The sequence below is a fragment of the Thamnophis elegans genome, chromosome 9, assembly GCF_009769535.1.
Source record: "Thamnophis elegans isolate rThaEle1 chromosome 9, rThaEle1.pri, whole genome shotgun sequence".
Taxonomy (NCBI): Eukaryota; Metazoa; Chordata; class Lepidosauria; order Squamata; family Colubridae; genus Thamnophis; species Thamnophis elegans.
Genome location: NC_045549.1, coordinates 67,884,918 through 67,904,910, shown reverse-complemented (window position 1 = coordinate 67,904,910; position 19,993 = coordinate 67,884,918). Strand labels below are relative to the sequence as shown.

Sequence of the window (19,993 nt, the reverse complement as noted above, 5' to 3'; positions counted from 1 at the left end):
AAAATCTCCATTTCCTCTCCACTCCAGGGGAAGGATACTACAAAGTCTCCATTCCCTCCCCACTCCAGGGGAAGGATACTGCAAAATCTCCATTCCCTCCCCACTCCAGGGGAAGGATACTGCAAAATCTACATTTCCTCCCCACTCCAGGGGAAGGATACTGCAAAATTTACATTTCCTCCCCACTCCTAGGGGAAGGATACTGCAAATTCTACATTTCCTCCCCACTCCTAGGGGAAGGATACTGCAAATTCTACATTTCCTCCCCACTCCTAGGGGAAGGACACTGCAAAATCTACATTCCCTCCCCACTCCTAGGGGAAGGATACTGCAAAATCTCCATTCCCTCCCCACTCCTAGGGGAAGGATACTGCAAAATCTCCATTCCCTCCCCACTCCAGGGGAAGGATACTGCAAAATCTACATTTCATCCCCACTCCAGGGGAAGGATACTGCAAAATTCCTTCCCCACTCCAGGGGAAGGATACTGCAAAATCTCCATTCCCTCCCCACTCCAGGGGAAGGATACTGCAAAATCTCCATTTCCTCTCCACTCCAGGGGAAGGATACTACAAAGTCTCCATTCCCTCCCCACTCCAGGGGAAGGATACTGCAAAATCTCCATTCCCTCCCCACTCCAGGGGAAGGATACTGCAAAATTTACATTTCCTCCCCACTCCTAGGGGAAGGATACTGCAAATTCTACATTTCCTCCCCACTCCTAGGGGAAGGATACTGCAAATTCTACATTTCCTCCCCACTCCTAGGGGAAGGACACTGCAAAATCTACATTCCCTCCCCACTCCTAGGGGAAGGATACTGCAAAATCTCCATTCCCTCCCCACTCTAGGGGAAGGATACTGCAAAATCTCCTTTCCCTCCCCACTCTGAGGCCAGCCAGAGGTAGCATTCACCGGTTCTCCGAACTACTCAAAATTTCCGCTACCATTTCTACAGAACCTGTCAAAACCTGCTGGATTTCACCCCTGCTATAAGTGAACTGTTGTAGTAGATGACTTCTTGTAGGCACTGACCCTCACCCCCCACACCCCCCAGGATGCTCTCCAAGGCTACGTCATAGCATTTTCCAAGAAAATAGCATGGATATATTAATCCAATTATTGCCCAGGCTTTATTTGTGTGCAGAATCTTTGGAGCAATTCATCGGTGTAGAAATATACTCTCCATTTCAATAGCACTCAAGCCTGCACCCAGTGAAAAACTAACTTAATGCCTTTGGCTCTTTTTTTCCTGAAAGATTTCTTTCTTTAGTTTGGAGGGTAAATGCCATGTTGTTATAGAAAAAAAAATCACCATTATTTTTCATTGAGTAAATCAATAATTTCTCTATGCTATTTTTTTTAATAAAATGAGTTTTGATTTGCCAAATATGCCTGCATTTGTAAAAAAAAAATTCAAATTACATATTTAGTTGATGAGTATTTCTTGAGTACAATTTTTGAGCCACTTTTGTAACAATTGCCAGGACATGCAATCACAATTAGTTTCCATGCCATGCTTTATCAAATGCTTTGCTGAACGTAAGATATATTATAGCTTATAGGATACCCAGAATTCATTGATGAAGCTCTCTGATTAAAAAAAGAGATTAAGTAAGATTTCTCCTTTACAATTCCCATGCAAACATCTAGTAATTACTTCATTGACTTCAATGTGCTTACAGATAGCAGCAATAGCAATAGCAGTTAGACTTATATACCGCTTCATAGGGCTTTAGCCCTCTCTAAGCGGTTTACAGAGTCAGCATATTGCCCCCAACAACCCGGGTCAGATAAATCTCTTTATGAATTTACCTGGGATCTTCTCTTACTGATTTCCAATTGAATACTTTGTGTTTGTTGGCTCTTCCTTTTCCCTCTTTCTGAAAATAGAACCAACATTTGTTCTATCTTCCACTTCACAAGATTTGCAGAAGATCATTTGCAACGTTTGGCCAAATCATCACTTCTAGAAGATACCATTAATCTGAGTCCTGGAGAGTGGATCCCATTTAAAATAAAGACTAACATTTTCTGATCTGGTTTCTATCAGGTTGAAGTTGCAGTCTTGTTCCTTCACAATTTCTTGGCGGAAGACAATATTTTTCTTTGTCACAGAAGATGGATCCAAAAGACAGCATTGCATTTTAGTATTGCCTCCGCCAACCCACTTGAGCTGTCTGCATTAAAGGTAAAGGTTCCCACGCACATATGTACTACTCATTCCTGACTCTAGGGGGCAGTGCTCATATCTGTTTCAAAGCCGAAGAGCCAGAGCTATCCGAAGACATCTCTGTGGTCATGTGGCTGCCATGACTAAATGCTGAAGGTGCACGGAAGGCTGGTTCCTATTCTTCTACTTGCATTTTTACGTGCTTTCGAACTGCTACGTTAGCAGAAGCTGGGACAAGTAACGGGAGCTCGCTCCGTTACGCAGCGCTAGGGATTCGAACTACCGAACTGCCGACCTTTCTGATCAACAAGCTCAGCCTTTTAGCCAATGAGCCACTGGGTCCCATTACAATTGGCATTACAATTGTGTTTTCCCCACTTCCCTCCTTTTAACTTTTTTTTGTATAAAGTTTTTTTTATTTTTTACTTTCAAGTACATTCACAAATATACATTCTTGTAAATACTATTAACATTTATCTATTAACTATTGATATTTATCACTATCTTCTTACAAATATAGAAAACACGGTTGAGGGCACTTTCTTGTAACCCTATATCTCCATCTTGTTTTGCAACAACCCTATTCCTCCCTTCCTCTCAACCTCCCTTCTCTCCCTTCTTCTTTCCCCCTCTCTTTCCCCCACTCCTCCTTTCTTCTCCTCCTTCTTACCCTCTCTCCTACTCTTGCTTCCCCTTCCTTGCTTCCTCTGCTTTGCCCTTTCTTCCTTTCCCTCCTCATCCTGCCTCCTTTCCGATGTTGCCCTTGCTTATTTTCTTTCTCTGATGGATTCTCAGGGGTGGCATTCCAGTGATCCTGACTTTATATTTACACAAAAATATAAATTTAACTTGATCATATTTGAAGAAGTTCTTCTTATTCCTTCACCAACCTCCGTTCATTCTCAGCAGTTCACAGTTCTGGGTTTCTTCTTGGCCATGCTTTTTGTTTCAGAATAACAGAGTTGGAAGGGACCTGGTAGGTCATCTAGTCCAACCCCCTGCTCAAGCAGGAGACCCTACACCATTTATGCCAGATGGCAGTCCAGTCTCTTCTTGAGAGCCTCCAAGGATGAAGCTCCCCCAATTTCTGAAGTGGATTGGGTGGATTGTTCTGTCAGAAATAGTTTCGCCCATGGTTTGTCTCTGGCGTGAGCAGGGGGTAGACTAGATGACCACCAAGGTCCCTTACAACTCTTGTTACTTTTTCCCAGTGCTTCCGTAAGCCTTTTAGATTAGCCTTCTCCTCAGAGTAATTCTGCTTTCAACAACTGTCCCCCAATTTCCTTTCCCCGTTTTCTCTTGCTGTAAGGCACTTTTTAATTATATATATATATATATATATATATATATATATATATATATATATATATATATATATATATATATATATATATATATATATATTGAATACCTCTTTTTGAAGTCCAGGTTTGGTATCAGACTTGGTCATGCTTCCTTGTGGTTGCCCTTAATATAAATATATTTATATTTATATTATTTATATTATTTATATTTATATTATTTATATTATTTATATTATTTATATTATTTATATTATTTATATTATTTATATTATTTATATTATTTATATTACATTATTTATATTACATTATTTATATTATTTATAGTTATATTTATATTTATAGCTATAGCTATAGCTATAGTTATATTATTTATATTTATATTTATATTTATATTTATATTTATATTTATATTTATATTTATATTTATATTTATATTTATATTTAGTTATAGTTATAGTTATAGTTATATTATTTATATTATTTATAGTTATAGTTATAGTTATAGTTAGTTATAGTTATATTATTTATAGTTATAGTTATAGTTATAGTTATAGTTATAGTTATAGTTATAGTTATAGTTATAGTTATAGTTATAGTTATAGTTGTTATATAGTTATATTTATATAGTTATCTTTATCTTTATATTATTTTATTTAGCTTGTCACTCTTGTACAAGATAACAGGAATAAGAATAAACATGAATGAGAACACAGGGAATGGGTGCAAATAAACGGGGACAGTAGGAAGGGGACGTTAAGGCTGAAGTTGTTATTATTATTATTAATCATTGTTTATGTATTATTATTATGCTTCAATAAAGACGGTTCTTTTGCGCGCGGCTTCGGCTTTCCCTCAGAAGGCGCGGGGGGGCCTGGCTGGCTCCTTATCGGGGGCGCGCCCAGGGAAGCCAGAAATCCACCCTCAGACGGCGGAGTCGGGGGCTGGGCGGGTGGCGTCCGACGGCCTTCTCGGGGGCGCGCCCGTTGGAGAAGAACGGCGGCGGCCGCAAGAAGCGGAGAGAGAGAGAGACAGGCGCGGGCGCTGAGGCGACGGACGGAGCGGGTTTGGGAGGACGCGGCGTCTCCCCGCAGCCTCACCTCGGAGGGGTTCGCCAGCCGCTCCTTCCCCGGCCGCTTCGCTTCTTTCCGCCCGCGGGAGGCTGGCAGAAGGCGCCTTCCATCCCGCCCGTCTCTTCACTCGAAAGTGCCGCCGCTCAACGAGGCGGACGCGCCCACGGAAAACGCGCCATGGACAGCTCCGCCGCTGCCCCGGAGAACCGCACGGGCGCTTGGCGCCTGCTGCTGCTGCCGCCTTTCGCCGGGAACGCCACGCCCGAGCCCCGTCCCGGTGCCGCCTCGGTTCCGTCGGCGCTGGGCTTGGCCCCTGCGGCCGGCGGCGTCGAGGCTCCCTTCTGGGACGGTCGGCTGAGCCACTGGCTGAGCGTCTTCGTGGGGCTGGCGCTGTGCGTGGCCATGCTGGGCCTGGGCTGCACGGTGGAGCTGAGCCAGCTAGGCGCGCAGCTGAGGCGGCCGCTGGGCTTGTTGCTGGCGCTGCTCTGCCAGTTCGGGCTGATGCCCCTGCTGGCTTTCCTGCTGGCCCTCCTCTTCGCCCTCGACGAGGGGGCCGCCGTGGCCGTCCTGCTCTGCGGTTGCTGCCCCGGGGGGAACCTCTCCAACCTCATGTCCCTCCTGGTCGACGGAGACATGAACCTCAGGTAGGCACCGGGAATTAGACGGCTTGGGTGTGTGTTTTTGTGTGTGGATGTGTGTTTTTGTGTGTGTGTTTGTTTGTGTGTGTGTGTGTGAGAGAGAGAGAGAGGGAGGGAGGGAGAGAGGGAGAGAGGGAGAGAGAGAGAGAGAGAGAGAGAGAGAGAGACGGGACCGTTGCGCAGGGCACTTCTTGCATTCGGCATCCAGTTTTGGTCACCACGATGAAGAAAAGATGTGGAGACTCTAGAAAGAGTGCAAAGAAGAGCAAGGAAGATGATTAGGGGACTGGAGGCTAAAACACATGAAGAACGGTTGCAGGAACTGGGGATGTCTAGTTTAATGAAAAGGAGGACTAGGGGAGTCATGATAGCAGTCTTCCAATATCTCAGGAGTTGCCACAAAGAAGAGGGAGTCAAACTATTCTCCAAGGCACCTGAGGGCAGAACAAGAAGCAATGGGTGGAAACTAATCAAGGAGAGAAGCAACCTAAAACTGAGGAGAAATTTCCTGACAGTTAGAAGAATTAATCCATGGAACAACTTGCCTTCAGAAGTTGTGAATAATCCAACACTGGATGTTTTTAAGAAGATGTTGGATAGCCATTGGTCTGAAGTGGTGTAGGGTTTCCTGCCTAAGCAGGGGGTTGGACTAGAAGACCTTTAAGGTCCCTTCCAAATCTGTAATTCTATTCTCAGTAGATATTAAAGAAAGTGTTTCTTTACTGTTTAGATTTGTGCTATCTATCTATCTATCTATCTATCTATCTATCTATCTATCTATCTATCTATCTATCTACCTACCTACCTACCTACCTACCTACCTACCTACCTACCTACCTACCTACCATTATCTATCTATCTATCTATCTATCTATCTATCTATCTATCTATCTATCTATCTATCATCTATCTATCTACACACATACATACCTGGATTTGCTATCTCAATTTGGGTTTAAAGAGGAGCATGCAGTTATGTGGCTGATTGATGGCCTTCTCTATCTTTTAATTATCTTTTAATATCAAACGTTAACTATCCTTGCCCCGTTTTAAATTTTTATATTCTGTTTTAATGTTTTTAACACTGCATTTTTACACTGCCAGGAGTTCCTCTCTGAGGGAGCTGGGTGGTTTCTCAATGTGATAAATAAATAAATAAAGGCAATGAAAAAATCAACAAAACAAAGCTTTAAATTCCAAATTAAGAGAGCACCTGAAGGTAGAACAAGAAGCAACGAGTGGAAACTAATCAAGGAGAGAAGCAACTTAGAACTGAGGAGAAATTTCCTGACTGTTAGAACAATTAATCAGTGGAACAGAAGTTGCCTCCAGAGGTTGTGAATGCTCCAGCACTGGAAGTCTTTAAGAAGATGTTGGATAACCATTTGTCTGTAATGGTATAGGGTTTCCTGCCTAGGCAGGGGGTTGGACTAGAAGACCTCCAAGGTCCCTTCCAACTCTGCTATTGCATTGTATTGCCCGGCTCTCGGGAACCAAACATGCCACAGGTGTGGTGCTCTGGCTGTAGTCCAGCCCAAGGGTTTCCCGGCTGCTACCATGAGGATGAGGGTCTTGCTAAAAGATTGGGAGGATAGCTGTGGCATTGGGTACAGGTAGTCCTCAAATTACAACGGTTCATTTAGTGACCGTTCAAAAAGTTACAACGGCACTGGAAAAAAAGGGGATTTATGACCGTTTTGTTTTCACTGTGAGGACCTTTCCAGCATCCTCAGGATCACAATGATCAAAATTCAGATGCTTGGCAACTGATTCATATTTATGACTGTTGCTGTGTCCCGGGGTCATGTGATCCCCTTTGGTGACCTTCTCACAAGCACACAAGGGGATTAACAACCAGGGGGCTAACTTATCACCTGCAGTGATTCACTTAACAACTGTGATCAGGGGACTAAGTTATCAACCGCAGTGATTCACTTAACAACTGTGACCAGGTGACTAACATCACCTGCAGTGATTCACTTAACAACTGTGATCAGGGGAATAACTTATCAACTGCAGTGATTCACTTAACAACTGTGACCAGGTGACTAACATCACCTGCAGTGATTCACTTAACAACTGTGATCAGGGGAATAACTTATCAACTGCAGTGATTCACTTAACAACTGTGACCAGGGGACTAACTTATCACCTGCAGTGATTCACTTAACAACTGTGATCAGGGGACTAAGTTATCAACCGCAGTGATTCACTTAACAACTGTGACCAGGTGACTAACATCACCTGCAGTGATTCACTTAACAACTGTGATCAGGGGAATAACTTATCAACTGCAGTGATTCACTTAACAACTGTGACCAGGGGACTAACTTATCACCTGCAGTGATTCACTTAACAACTGTGACCAGGGGACTAACTTATCACCTGCAGTAATTCACTTAATACTTAACTATGACCAGGGGACTAACTTATCAACCACAGTGATTCACTTAACAACCAGGGACTAACTTATCAACCACAGTGATTCACTTAACAACTGTGGCAAGGAAAGTCATCATATGGGGAAAAACTCTCTTAACAAATGTCTCACTTAGCAGAAATGCCGGGCTCAGTTGTGGTCTTAAGTCGAGGGCTACCTGTACAGCTATGTTTCAACATTATGACGAGACTGAAAAAGGTGACATACGGCTATTTTTCACAGGGCTGGCATCCCTGTGGTCGTGTGATTCATATTTGGATGCTTGGCACCTGGTTCGTCTTTCTGACGGGTTGCAGTGTCCTGACAGGGTCACGTGATCACTCTTTGCGATCTTCTGACGAGCAAAGTCAACGGGAAAGCCAGATTCACTTAATAGCCATGTTATTTAGCAACTTTGGTGATTCACTTAACGAATGTGTGGACAAAAGTCGTAAAATGGGGCAAAACTCCCTTAAATAAATTTCTCACTTGACAACATAATTTTGGGGCGCTCAGTTTGGTCGTAAGTTGAGGACTGCCTGTAAATGCCTTCCCCACATTTTTCAGAGCCGAGGTGGCACAGTGGTTAAATGCAGCACTGCAGGCTACTTCAGCTGACTGCAGTTCAGCAGTTCGGCTGTTCAAATCTCACCGGCTCAGGGTTGACTCAGCCTTCCATCCTTCCGAGGTGGGTAAAATGAGGACCCGGATTGTTGTTGGGGGCAATATGCTGACTCTTAGAGAGGGCTGAAAGCCCTATGAAGCTGTATATAAGTCTAACTGCTATTGCTAGAGGGGAAGTTTGGGAACAGGATGCCTGGGTGCTGGGAGTTTGGGCTGAGTCTGTCCTAACAAGGGGAAATTTCTTCCACAAGCACTTTCCAAATGTATCACCCGTTGAATACCAGGAGCGTCCTGTCAAATATTGCCCAGAACTTTGCGGATTTGGGTTTTTCAGACTTTATTCCTGGCCCTGAACAAATGAAGTACTAGCGAAAGTAAGGTGTTATATATCCCTATATCAGTGTTTCTCAACTTTAGCAACTTGAAGATGTCCGGACTTCAACTCCCAGAATTCCCCAGCCAGCGAATGCTGGCTGGGGAATTCTGGGAGTTGAAGTCCGGACATCTTCAAGTTGCCAAGGTTAAGAAACACTGCCCTATATAGATAAGAAATCTCTCTTTTATTATCTATTTTTGTAGATTGCTAAGATCATGCTTCTCTCTCTTTTCTCTCTCTCTCTCTACTGAAAGGTTTTCCCTGAGTTCTTTCTGATGGGCCTCATTTTGCTAATGTGCTGTTGTTGCTCCCATCTTGTTTTATTCTTTTTGGACGGGAAAACTAGGATTGAAATATCTTGAATCTTAAATGATTTAAAAAAAAAGGGGGGGCTGGGAGACTTCCAAAGTGATTGGAATGGTCAACCACGGACCAGATGAAAAATAATGCTTCCAGGGCTGGCCTCCTGGAGGTGACGAAGCAAAATTATTTTCTAAAGAAGAGGAGGAAGGAAAAAGTGAGAACTGGAGGCAGAGACAAATGTCCTTCTGCAACAGGGGCCGGCAGCCTGCACCTCTGGAGCCGCATGTGGCTCTTTTTAATCCTCTGCTGCGGCTCCCTGGCACCAGTCGGCTCCACAATTGGTAGGGCTTTCGGTTAGGACAGGCAGAGGAAAAAAGGATGCCACACTAGGAGGAGACTCTATGGTGGGGGAACCAGACTTCCAGTAGGCAGAGGAAAAAAGGACACCGTGCTAGGAGGAGACTCTATGGTGAGGGAACCGGATTTCCGGTCGGCTCCAGAATTGAACAGGGGGCAGGACCTTTGTGGCTCTGAGTGTTTAATGTTGCCGAACCCTGTTCTATAAGAACCTTCACCAGAGAGATACAATAGGGTGACAGACAATTCTGCTAGGAGGGCAAATATTAAGAATTGTTTTTGAGCAAAATAAGCCCCCCTCCCCCAAAGGCTGCCTCCTCTCCTTCGTAGAGCAGACTTGGGGTGGGCATTAGGTGGCATAGACTAGTGGGTACACAGAAAAGAGAGCCTGAGTTCTGCACTACTAGTTCAATGCAGCTCCCTCTTGCTAGTGGGAGTAACTGGACCACTCAGGAAAAGTGGAGGAAGAGAAGAGAGGTTCTTGTGGATGCCACTTATCTTGTGCTCTCCACCCAGAGGTGTCTTCATTCTTTCCTTCCTGACAGCATCATCATGACTGCATCCTCCACCTTGCTTGCTTTGATCCTGATGCCTCTTTGTCTGTGGATCTACAGCCGCGCTTGGTTCAACACCCCGTTAGTGCGCCTGTTGCCCCTGGGGGCTGTCAGCCTGACCTTGTGCAGTACTCTAATCCCCATTGGTCTTGGCGTTTTCATCCGCTACAGATACACAAGACTGGCGGACATTATTGTGAAGGTAAGCTGAGTACACATATGTCTCCTAATAGAATGTATGTATGTATGTATGTATGTATGTAACCAGGGATGGGATTCAGCCGGGGATGGGATTCAGCCGGTTCCGACCGGTTCGGGCAAACAGGATGCTAATTTTGCATCTGGTTTGCGGAACCGGTAGTTGGAAGGACTGGCTGGCCCTGCCCACCCCTCCCCTCCCAGGAGTCTCCACATGGCCATTCATCCTGCCAGGTAAGTGCAGGGCCTGTGTAGAGGCTCTGGGAGGGGAGGGGTGGGCAGGGCCAGCCACCGGTTCTGGAAAGGGCCTGTTTCGGCCTCTGGAGGGCCTTCTGAGTCTGGGGGAGGCTGTTTTTGCCCTCCCGGAGACTCAAGGAAAACCTCCGGAGTCTGGGGAGGGAGAAAACTACCCCCTCCACCATGGTGCAGGAGGCCCAGGGCTTCGCCGAGTAGGGCACACACCCTTTGGCCATGCCCACCCAGCAACCGGACAGAGAACAGATTGCTAAAAAACCCTGTATGTAGCTCAGGGTTGAATTGTGTAGTCCTTGGTGGTCTTGGCTTGCAGGCGTTCCATTACCTGAGTAGGTAACATTGTGTAGCATTGATGCTATCTACTTGGGTAATGGAAAGTCTGCAAGGAAACAACCAAGCTCCTGGAACACCAAGGACACCAGAAACCAGTCCTTACCGGGTGCAAGAAAATGTCTCTGACCCCTCTACTTGAGTATCTAAAGAAGCCTCCTCATCTTGTACATCCCACCTGTCAGCATAGCAATAGCAGTTAGCCTTATATACCGCTTCATAGGGCTTTCAGCCCTCTCTAAGCGGTTTACAGAGTCAGCATATTGCCCCCACAGTCTGGGTCCTCATTTCACCCACCTCGGAAGGATGGAAGGCTGAGTCAACCTTGAGCCGGTGAGATTAGAACCGCTGAACTGCAGATAACAGTCAGCTGAAGTGGCCTGCAGTACTGCACCCTAACCACTGCGCCACCTCGGCTCTTCAGCATCTCTGTCAGCCGCTCCACAGATAAAGGTAGAATCTCAGAATCTCCTTTGTTAAATTTATTGAAGAGAAGAAACACTTTAATTACAGAATCCAAAAACCAGATCTTTTAGCCACTATTTATCAGTGAGTTTATTAAAGCAGTGTTTTTCAACCTTTTTTGTGCAAAGGCACACTTTTTTCATGAAAAAAATCACGAGGCACACCACCATTAGAAAACGTTAAAAAAAATTAACTCTGTGCCTATATTGACTATATATAAAGTGCTTTTCCCACGGCACACCTTACACTATGTCACGGCACACTAGTGTGCCGCGGCACAGTGGTTGAAAAACACTGTATTAAAGTAGTGCCTCTTCGATCCCCTTTCTAAATTGCTCTTCATGGGAGAGGATGCCCCTCGCTTGCCAAATAATTTAGCTTGGTAAGTTGAGTTCCTGATCTCATCACACCAACTTTCAGGAATTACTGTTGTTTTCAAGCGGCTTGGAATTTTGCTTCAAAAAATATCCACTCTTCTTAGATATCAGTATCAGACAGATTGCTCTGTTGTCCCTAGATCCTCTTATATCTTTGAAGTTAGGTACAACAGGTAGTCTGCCCCAATCACCTGGTATTTCCCCCAAGATTTTGTAAAGATAATATATAAAGTTCAGAAATCATCAATGCACTTGGAATAATGTTGATGTTGAGACTCTTGAAAGAGTGCAGAGAAGAGCAACAAAGATGACTAGGGGACTGGAGGCTAAAACATATGAAGAACAGTTGCAGGAACTGGATATGTCTAGGGCTAATGAAGAGAAGAACTAGGGGTGACATGATAGCAGTCTTCCAATACTTGAGGGGGTGTTACAAAGAAGAGGGAATCGACCCATTTTCCAAAGCCCCAGAGGACAGGACAAGTAGTAATGGGTTTCTTCTTCTATTATTATTATAACCCAAAATAATAACCCAGAAATTTCCTGATAGTGAGAACTATTGAACCACAGTGGTGCAGTGGTTAGAATGCAGTACTGCAGGCTACTTCTGCTGACTGCCAGCTATTTGGCAGATCAAATCTCACCAGGCTCAAGGTTGACTCAACCTTCCATCCTTCCGAGGTGGGTAAAACAAGGATCCAGATTGTTGAGGGCAACATGCTGATTCTATAAACCGCTTAGAGGGGGCTGTGAAGCGGTATATAAGTCTTAACAGTGGTGGGATTCATTTTTTTTTACTACTGGTTCTGTGGGCGTGGCTTGGTGGGTGTGGAATGGCTTGGTGGGTGTGGCTTGATGGGCATGGCAGGGAAAGTGTACTGCAAAATCTCAATTTCCTCCAGATCAGCTGGGACTCGGGAGGCAGAGAATAGATGGGGGCAGGGCCAGCCAGAGATGGCATTTGCCAGTTCTCCGAACTACTCAAAATTTCCACTACCGGTTCTCCAGAACTGGTCAGAACCTGCTGAATACCACCTCTGAAGTCTAAGTGCTATTGCTAATCACTGGTTAGCAATATTGAAAATATATCCGTTTTCCCTGACCGTGTTTCTGTTAACTTAGGACTTCAAATGTGTCCTTTCATCTTGTTCCTTATAACTGCAGGGTGGAACACATAAAGTATTTCAGGAGAAAACAGCCAAAATAAGAGTTAAATATTTTCATTGTTAAACAAGAGGGGGTTGCAGTCATCACTTAACACTCCCTGTTCTTTCATTTATTCAGAATACATTTAGTCCTTTTTGCTTTTCTGACAACTTACTTATTTGTAGTTACTTAATAGCCTGTCCTTCCTTTCATGTCCTGCCTTCGTCCTTTTAATTTTCAGTTTGCCATCAAGTTTTTTGTAGACATAATAGTGGCTTATTTTTTACAGATTTGAATTGCTCCTTTAAATTGCTTTAGTCTATCGTTTTTAAAGGAATGCACACCCCTATTTCCTATCAGGTTCTCATGCCATGGAATCCTTCATTTTGAAATTATTAAAAGCTGATTGCTTGAAGTCCAGGGTGTGCATTTGGTTTAGTTCAGTCTGGTTTAGTTTTCTTTAAATTCTAGAATTCCAGAATTACATAGTCGTTTCTCTGTGACATTTCCGGAACTTCCAATGTACTCTTCCCTACTGATTAATATCAAATCAAGGACTTGTGTTTCTCTTGTGCCTTGCTTTGCTTTCTGAAGCATACCGTTGTTAGCAACTCATATTCAGAATCACCTGCAGAGCTCATGCGAGCTGAGTGCATCTCCCAGCAGATGTCAAGGTAATTAAAGACCTTGTTGTTCTGTGTCTTCTTGAGTTACAAATTGATTTTGGAAAGCATTTATCTTCTGCCTGATGGAGTGATTGACAATAAACACCAGCCCTTATTAGTCTTGTTTGTCTACTTACTTTAAGCCAGGAATTCTCAAAGTATAATCAAACTATTTCCTTAAAAATTATGATGGCCTTTCGTTGCTAACTTCGAGTTATTAAAATAATGTTTTTAGTCATTCTTTCCTTTATCAAGATCTAAAGTTATCTATCTGTCCAGTGGTGGATTGCACATGTTATTACTACTGGTTCGCTCCCCCCCCCCGCTACTTCATGCGCACCTTCTGTACATGCGCCCAGCCTCCCACACATGTGCTTTGCTCACCTGTGCGCCTTCTGCACATGTGCCTGTTCTCAAAAACATGCCTAAATAGGAGGCATAGAACCGGGGTGGATGGATGGGTCCATCTGCGATTTCTGCTACCACTTTGGCCAAACCAGTCCAAACCGGCTGAATACCATCCATCCATCCATCCATCTATCTTTCTATCAACTATTATCTATCTATCTATCTATCTATCTATCTATCTATCTATCTATCTATCTATCTATCTATCTATCTATCATCTATCTACATTATCTAACTATCCATCTATCCTATCTATCCTATCTACACACATGCTGTCTGTCTGTCTATGTATGTTTCTATCATCTATTATCTATCTATCATTATCTAGCTACCCATCTATCTTTCTATCAACTATCTATTATCTATCTATCTATCATCTATCTATCATTATCTATCTATCCATCCATCTATCATCTATTTATCTATCTTTCTATCTGTTTCTATCTATCATCTATTATCTATCTATCATCTATCATTATCTATCTATCCATCTATCTATCCTATCTATCATCTATCAACCTACTATTATCTATCAACTACCTATTATCTATCATCTATCTATCGTGTCTGTCTGTCTATCATCATCTATCACCTGAGGCCTGGACAAGAATGAATGGGTGGAAACTCATTTTATAAAGAGATCCAACATGGAATTAAGGAGAAATTTCCTGACAGTGAGAACAATTAATCAGTAGAAGAGCTTGCCTCCAAAAGTTGTGGGTGCTCCAACACTGGAAGTTTTCAAGAAGAGATTGGACAGCCATTTGTCTGTGTGGTATAAGGACTCCTGCGTTGGGCAGTGGGTTGGATTAGATGGCCCCCAAGCTCCCTTCCAGTCCTAAGGTTCTATGAGCCGTTCTCAAGGGACCACGTGAAAAGAAGGTTCCACCACAAATGCGCGCACAACAAAAGCGCGCCTGACTAAACCGCGGTGTCTAAAGCGCGGTGACAAAACCGTGCGACGAATTAGCGACTAATTAGCCCTAAAGCGCGCCGACAAAAGCGCGCCGACAGAAGCGTGCTGTAACGTAACCCTAAACCTAACCCTAAACCTAACTGTAAATCTTACCTTAAATGAAATCGTGCTTCGGTCGGCGCGCTGTTGTCGGCGCGCTTTTGAAATTGCGGTTTTAGCGCCGCGGTGTTGTCAGCGCGCTTATGACGTTCGCGCTTTTGATGGGTCACAGAAAAGAAAACAAAGGCAATAAACTTTAGGAGCAGATTTTCAAAGTTTTCATTCAGAGGTAACAAGTCCCAATACAGTCACTCTTCTCCTCTTAAATAATGGATATTTGAAATCTTCGGGGTTTTCACCCCCAACCTGTGACAGGATCTCATTTAATGATTTTGAAATCATGTTTACCATGCTTTGACAAAACCTAACTCTTCCCAGTCCTTATAACTCCTCTTGATCCTGGAGTCATTCATTCAGAAGGTGTAGATCATGGTTCCTGAAATCAATTTTCTCTTGTTAATTCAACATCTTTAGCTATAAGGACATCACTTGCTGCAACTTTGGGTTGCTTCCCAAGTCTCTTAATATGAATCCAAAGGGTAGATGAAAATTATATTCTCAACTGCCAGTTCTTGAGGTTCCTTAAAACCACAGAAGTCTACCATAACATAGTTAGTTGCAGGTTCTCCCAGCAATTTATTTTGAGGAGGATTTACAGCAGGAGTGTCAAACTCAAGGCCTGAGGGCCGGATCCATCCTGTGGGAAGCTTAGATCTGGCCCGTGGGGCCACCCTGGAAACAGTGAAGGGCTGGCCCACGGTGCCTCCGCCAGTGAAAACGGAGCTCAGGAGGACTATGTGCGGCCCTCCCGAGCTCCGTTTTCACTGGCAGAGGGTTGCAGGAGGCCGCTGCAGCTGAAAGCGGAGTTTGCAAGGGCCACAACCGGCATTCCCAAACTCCGTTTTTGCTGACAGAGGCTTGCAGGAGGCCGTCACAGCTGAAAACGGAGCTTGCGCCGCAGGCAGCACTCCAGAACACCATTTTTGCTGGCAGATGGCTACAGGAGGCCGTTGCAGCAGAAAACAGAGCTCAGGAGCCTGTTTTCAGTAGCAGAGTACTCAGGCCACCACAGGTGCCACCACAGGTGCCAACACAAGTGACTTTGAGTTGGCCGTGCCCACCCTGGCCACATCCAAACACAACCCTGATGCGGCACCCCTGATTTAGAGGGATAGGAAGGGATAGTACTGAATTTGGAATTTATTCTTAGCAAGCAGCCTATTTTAAAATCCAGTTGATGGTTTCTGTTTATTTTTGTTTCTCTCATTATTTCATCCTCCTCCCTCTCCCAAATAGGCTATTCATGAGTTAACAATTCTTTTATCTTTAAAATACTTTCAAACTCAGAGAGAAAATTAAACAAGAAACAATTTCCCCTCCCTTCCTCCTAACTGGATTCAATGCTCTTCCTCTAAACCTGACTCATGCTCATCTCATGCACACTTATGGGGAATTGGAGTAGAGTTTGGATGGTTCTTCTGCCTTTAATGCATTTAAGGCTGACATTTCCTGCTGCTCTTTGTTCAAGAGGAATGTAATGTTAATTATGCAGCATTAATCAGGGACGAAAAGTGCCAGCAAGCATCCAGATTCATTGAGGGCATGGAAGGTTGTGTAATTAACTTTATCTCATTAATTAGTAGTTGCTGAGAAGCATGAGGACTACGACGTACTATTTATGGTCTGGCTGAGGTTTGAACAGATATTTCTTTGGACTAATGTACTAAGTAGAGCAAAATGTAATGTAGATCCAGATCCAATATTACAAGGAAACTAACAAGGAGCTTGTTGATCAGAAAGGTCAGCAGTTCGAATCCATAGCGCTGCGTAACGGAGTGAGCTCCCATTACTTGTCCCAGCTTCTGCCAACCTAGCAGTTTGAAAGCATGCAATAATGCAAGCAGAGAAATAGGAACATTTGGTGGGAAGATGAAAGCATTCCGTTTGCCTTTGGCGTTTAGTCATGCCGGCCACATGACCACAGAGACGTCTTCAGACAGCGCTGGCTCTTCGGCTTTGAAACGGAGATGAGCACCACCCCCTAGAGTCGGGAAGGACTAGCACATATGTGAGAGGGGAACCTTTACCTTAAAATTGAAAAGGGCTATGAACTCTTGATTTCTCTGACTACCAGAAGACCTTAGTCCCATCACTTCACCACTCTGGCTCTCATACACACCTACACATGCAGTCAATGGGGTCCAAGTTGGACAAAAATGTGAAAATGTTAAGTGAAAATGTGAAATGTAGCGCATGGCAAGCAAATTCCATGTTCGGAACCATTAGGAAGGGGACTGTAAATAAATCTTGACATTCTAAAATGACTTTTTAGGTTTTTCTAGTGCAGCTATGTACTCGTGACATTTTAAAAGGGTAGAGTTGGAAAAAAGACCAAGAAGGGGCAAATAAATTATTACAAGGCTAAAACATCTTCCTTATAGCAAGGAACGCCACTGGGATCTTTTAAACCTAGACATGAGGATAAAGAATTAGAATCTGTGGGGATTTAATGAAGTTAAAAGATTTCTGGAACCCAACCCAGTTGAACACAACTGCTAAGATCATTTCTCTTGGCTGCGATTATAAATTATTATTTTTTGGAGGGGCGGGGAGGGTTTATGTCTTTCCTTCTCTTTTTCTGAAAGTTTCCAGGGCATTTTAAGCAGTCTTGTTCTGATTTCGATTGATGCGACTAAAACACAGCTGTATACAGTAGGTAGTTAGGGGTGGGCTGCTGGGGGCTCGCAAGAACCTCTAGCTAAGGTTGTGTGCTGTTCGGAGAACCCCCAAATCCCACTCCTGGCTGGCCCCACCCACCCCTCCCCTCCCTGGAGTTCCCACATGGCCCATTTTGTATGCAGGGAAGTGCAGGTCGCGCGCGGAGGCTCAGGGAAGGCGAAAAACGGGCCCACCGGAAACTCGAGAAGAGGGAGCCTGGGGAGGCTGTTTTCACTCTCTGAGGCTCGAGGAAAGCTTCCGGAGCCCAGGGAGAGCAAACCACCACCACCACCACCCTGGCTATGGTGCAGGAGGCTGACTAGGCCACGCCCACGCCCACCCAGCAACCGGGCAGAGAACCCCTTGCTAAAATTTTTGAAGCCCACCCCTGTAGGTAGTCCTTGACTTACCACCTTAATTGAGCCAGGGATTATGGTCATAAATTAAGACCGTGACCAACTTTACAAACTTTTTTTTCCCCGCAGCCAGTCAATAAATGCCCCAAATGCAACCACAGATTTAATTTTCGTCCCATTCTTTCTTCCCTAGATCTCTTTGTGGTCTCTCCTGGTGACGCTGGTGGTACTTTTCATTCTCACTGGTACCATGCTGGGTCCTGAACTTCTGGCTACTATCCCTGCCGCCGTATACGTGGTAGCTTTGCTGATGCCCTTGGCAGGCTACGGCTGTGGCTACGGGATAGCCACCTTATTCCGCTTGCCCCCGCACAGCAAGCGGACGGTGTCCTTGGAAACTGGCTGCCAGAACGTCCAGCTCTGTACCGCTATCCTCAAGCTGAGCTTCCCCCCACAGTTCATCGGGAGCATGTATATGTTCCCTTTACTCTACGCCCTCTTTCAATCGGCTGAAGCCGGGCTGTTCGTACTGGCTTACAAGATATACGGAAAGGATCTGTACAAGCAAGAGGCTCTCGGAGGAGACAGCGAGGAAGAGACAGATGTTTCTTACAGGAAACTGAAGGAGGAAGTAGTCCCAGAAATTTCTTACGGCACCGTAATTGCTGGGGATCGTAGCGCAGGGGTTATGGAGCCGACACAGACAGTCCTCTAGAGCAGTGTTTCTCAACCTTGACAACTTGAAAATGTCTGGACTTCAACTCCCAGAATTCCCCAGCCAGGCGAATGCTGGCTGGGGAATTCTGGGAGTTGAAGTCCGGACATCTTCAAGTTGCCAAGGTTGAGAAACACTGCTCTAGAGCAAGAGAAGATCTTTAAAAAAAAAGAAAAGAACATCCCGTGTTGAAATAAAGTGGTCAGCCAAGAAGGAGAAACAACAGGGATCCTGAACATTTGTTGTTATGTTGGTTTTCTCACTGTGCTAGAAAGTGTTTTCACAAACTGCACAACTGTATAAATCTCTTCAACCTGTTGTCAGAATATGATGCACACAAGGGAAGGGAAGGAGAGAGAGAAGAGAGGGAGGGAGGGGGAGGGAGAGAGAGAGGCAACATATTGATGAATGTATTGATAACTGTAAATCTTTGGCATCAACTGCATTTGCTGTTTAAAAAAACCAAGTTGTGAACCTTGTATATTATTCAGCTTCTACATTGGAAAGATTGAAGTAAAGTTCCGTGTACTTACGACCGATTAAATTACTTGCAAATACGACAAGCCATTAAGAAATTTATCTGAGGCTCTCCGCCTCATCTACAGTACAGAACTACTTCTTCCGTAGAAAGTAGAATAATCTAGACCTAGAGAATAAAAATTGTATGTTTTCTTACTGGGATTAATTCTTTATGACAGATATTCAGGAGAGGAAAACTGATTCAAGGCAATCTTGTTTAAAGGAAAAACACTGGTTTTTACTTTAACTGCAACCCCCATCCAAGACCTGAGTTTTCCTACTGGAGATATGTTTTGAATCCCTTGGCTTGCTTCTACTCCGCAAAGCCAGAGCTGCAAACGCTGCAGCAGTGGTGCCCACGCATCTCTGCCCGACATGTGGCAGAACATTTCGGGCCCATATAGGCCTTACCAAGCCACCTGCGGACACACAGCAGACAGCCCCACAACCTGTTAGATGTCAAGGTCCTCTTCAAACACGACGGACAAACTCCACCATCATATTTTGAATGCATTCTAGCAATAGCAATAGCAGTTAGTCTTATATACCGCTTCATAGGGCTTTCAGCCCTCTCTAAGCGGTTTACAGAGTCAGCATATCGCCCCCAACAATCTGGGTCCTCTTTTTACCCACCTCGGAAGGATGGAAGGCTGAGTCAACCTTGAGCCAGTGAGATTTGAACAGCAGAACTGCAGATAGCAGTCAGCTGAGGTAGCCTGCAGTGCTGCACTCTAACCACTGCACCACCTCGGCTCATTCTAGAGGAAACAGGAAACTCAAGGGGATTGTTTTTAAATGACAAACATGCCTGCCAGTTCAGGAATAAATTCCGTTGTTTCAAATCACTACAATTTAAAAGGATTTAGGGTACAACCAAACGGCCGCTTAATATCTCTAAAACCTTCCTATTACTGTTATTTACAATTTGAATCAGAAGCAAAATGACAATAAAATGTAATGGATCTCTGCAAAAAATCAATACTACAGCCCCCCCCCCAATCATTGAACG

At 44.3% G+C, this 19,993-nt stretch overlaps 1 protein-coding gene across 1 annotated transcript; it reads left to right on the top strand.

Annotated features, from left to right (window-relative positions):
• The first annotated feature begins 4,425 nt into the window (after positions 1-4,425).
• SLC10A4 (solute carrier family 10 member 4) lies at positions 4,426-18,479 on the top strand. Its single transcript, XM_032223619.1, has 3 exons — positions 4,426-5,190; positions 9,809-10,019; positions 17,944-18,479. The coding sequence occupies exons 1-3, from the start codon at positions 4,724-4,726 to the stop codon at positions 18,463-18,465; spliced, it is 1,200 nt and encodes a 399-aa protein (XP_032079510.1). The 5' UTR covers positions 4,426-4,723; the 3' UTR covers positions 18,466-18,479.
• Positions 18,480-19,993: the final 1,514 nt, after the last annotated feature.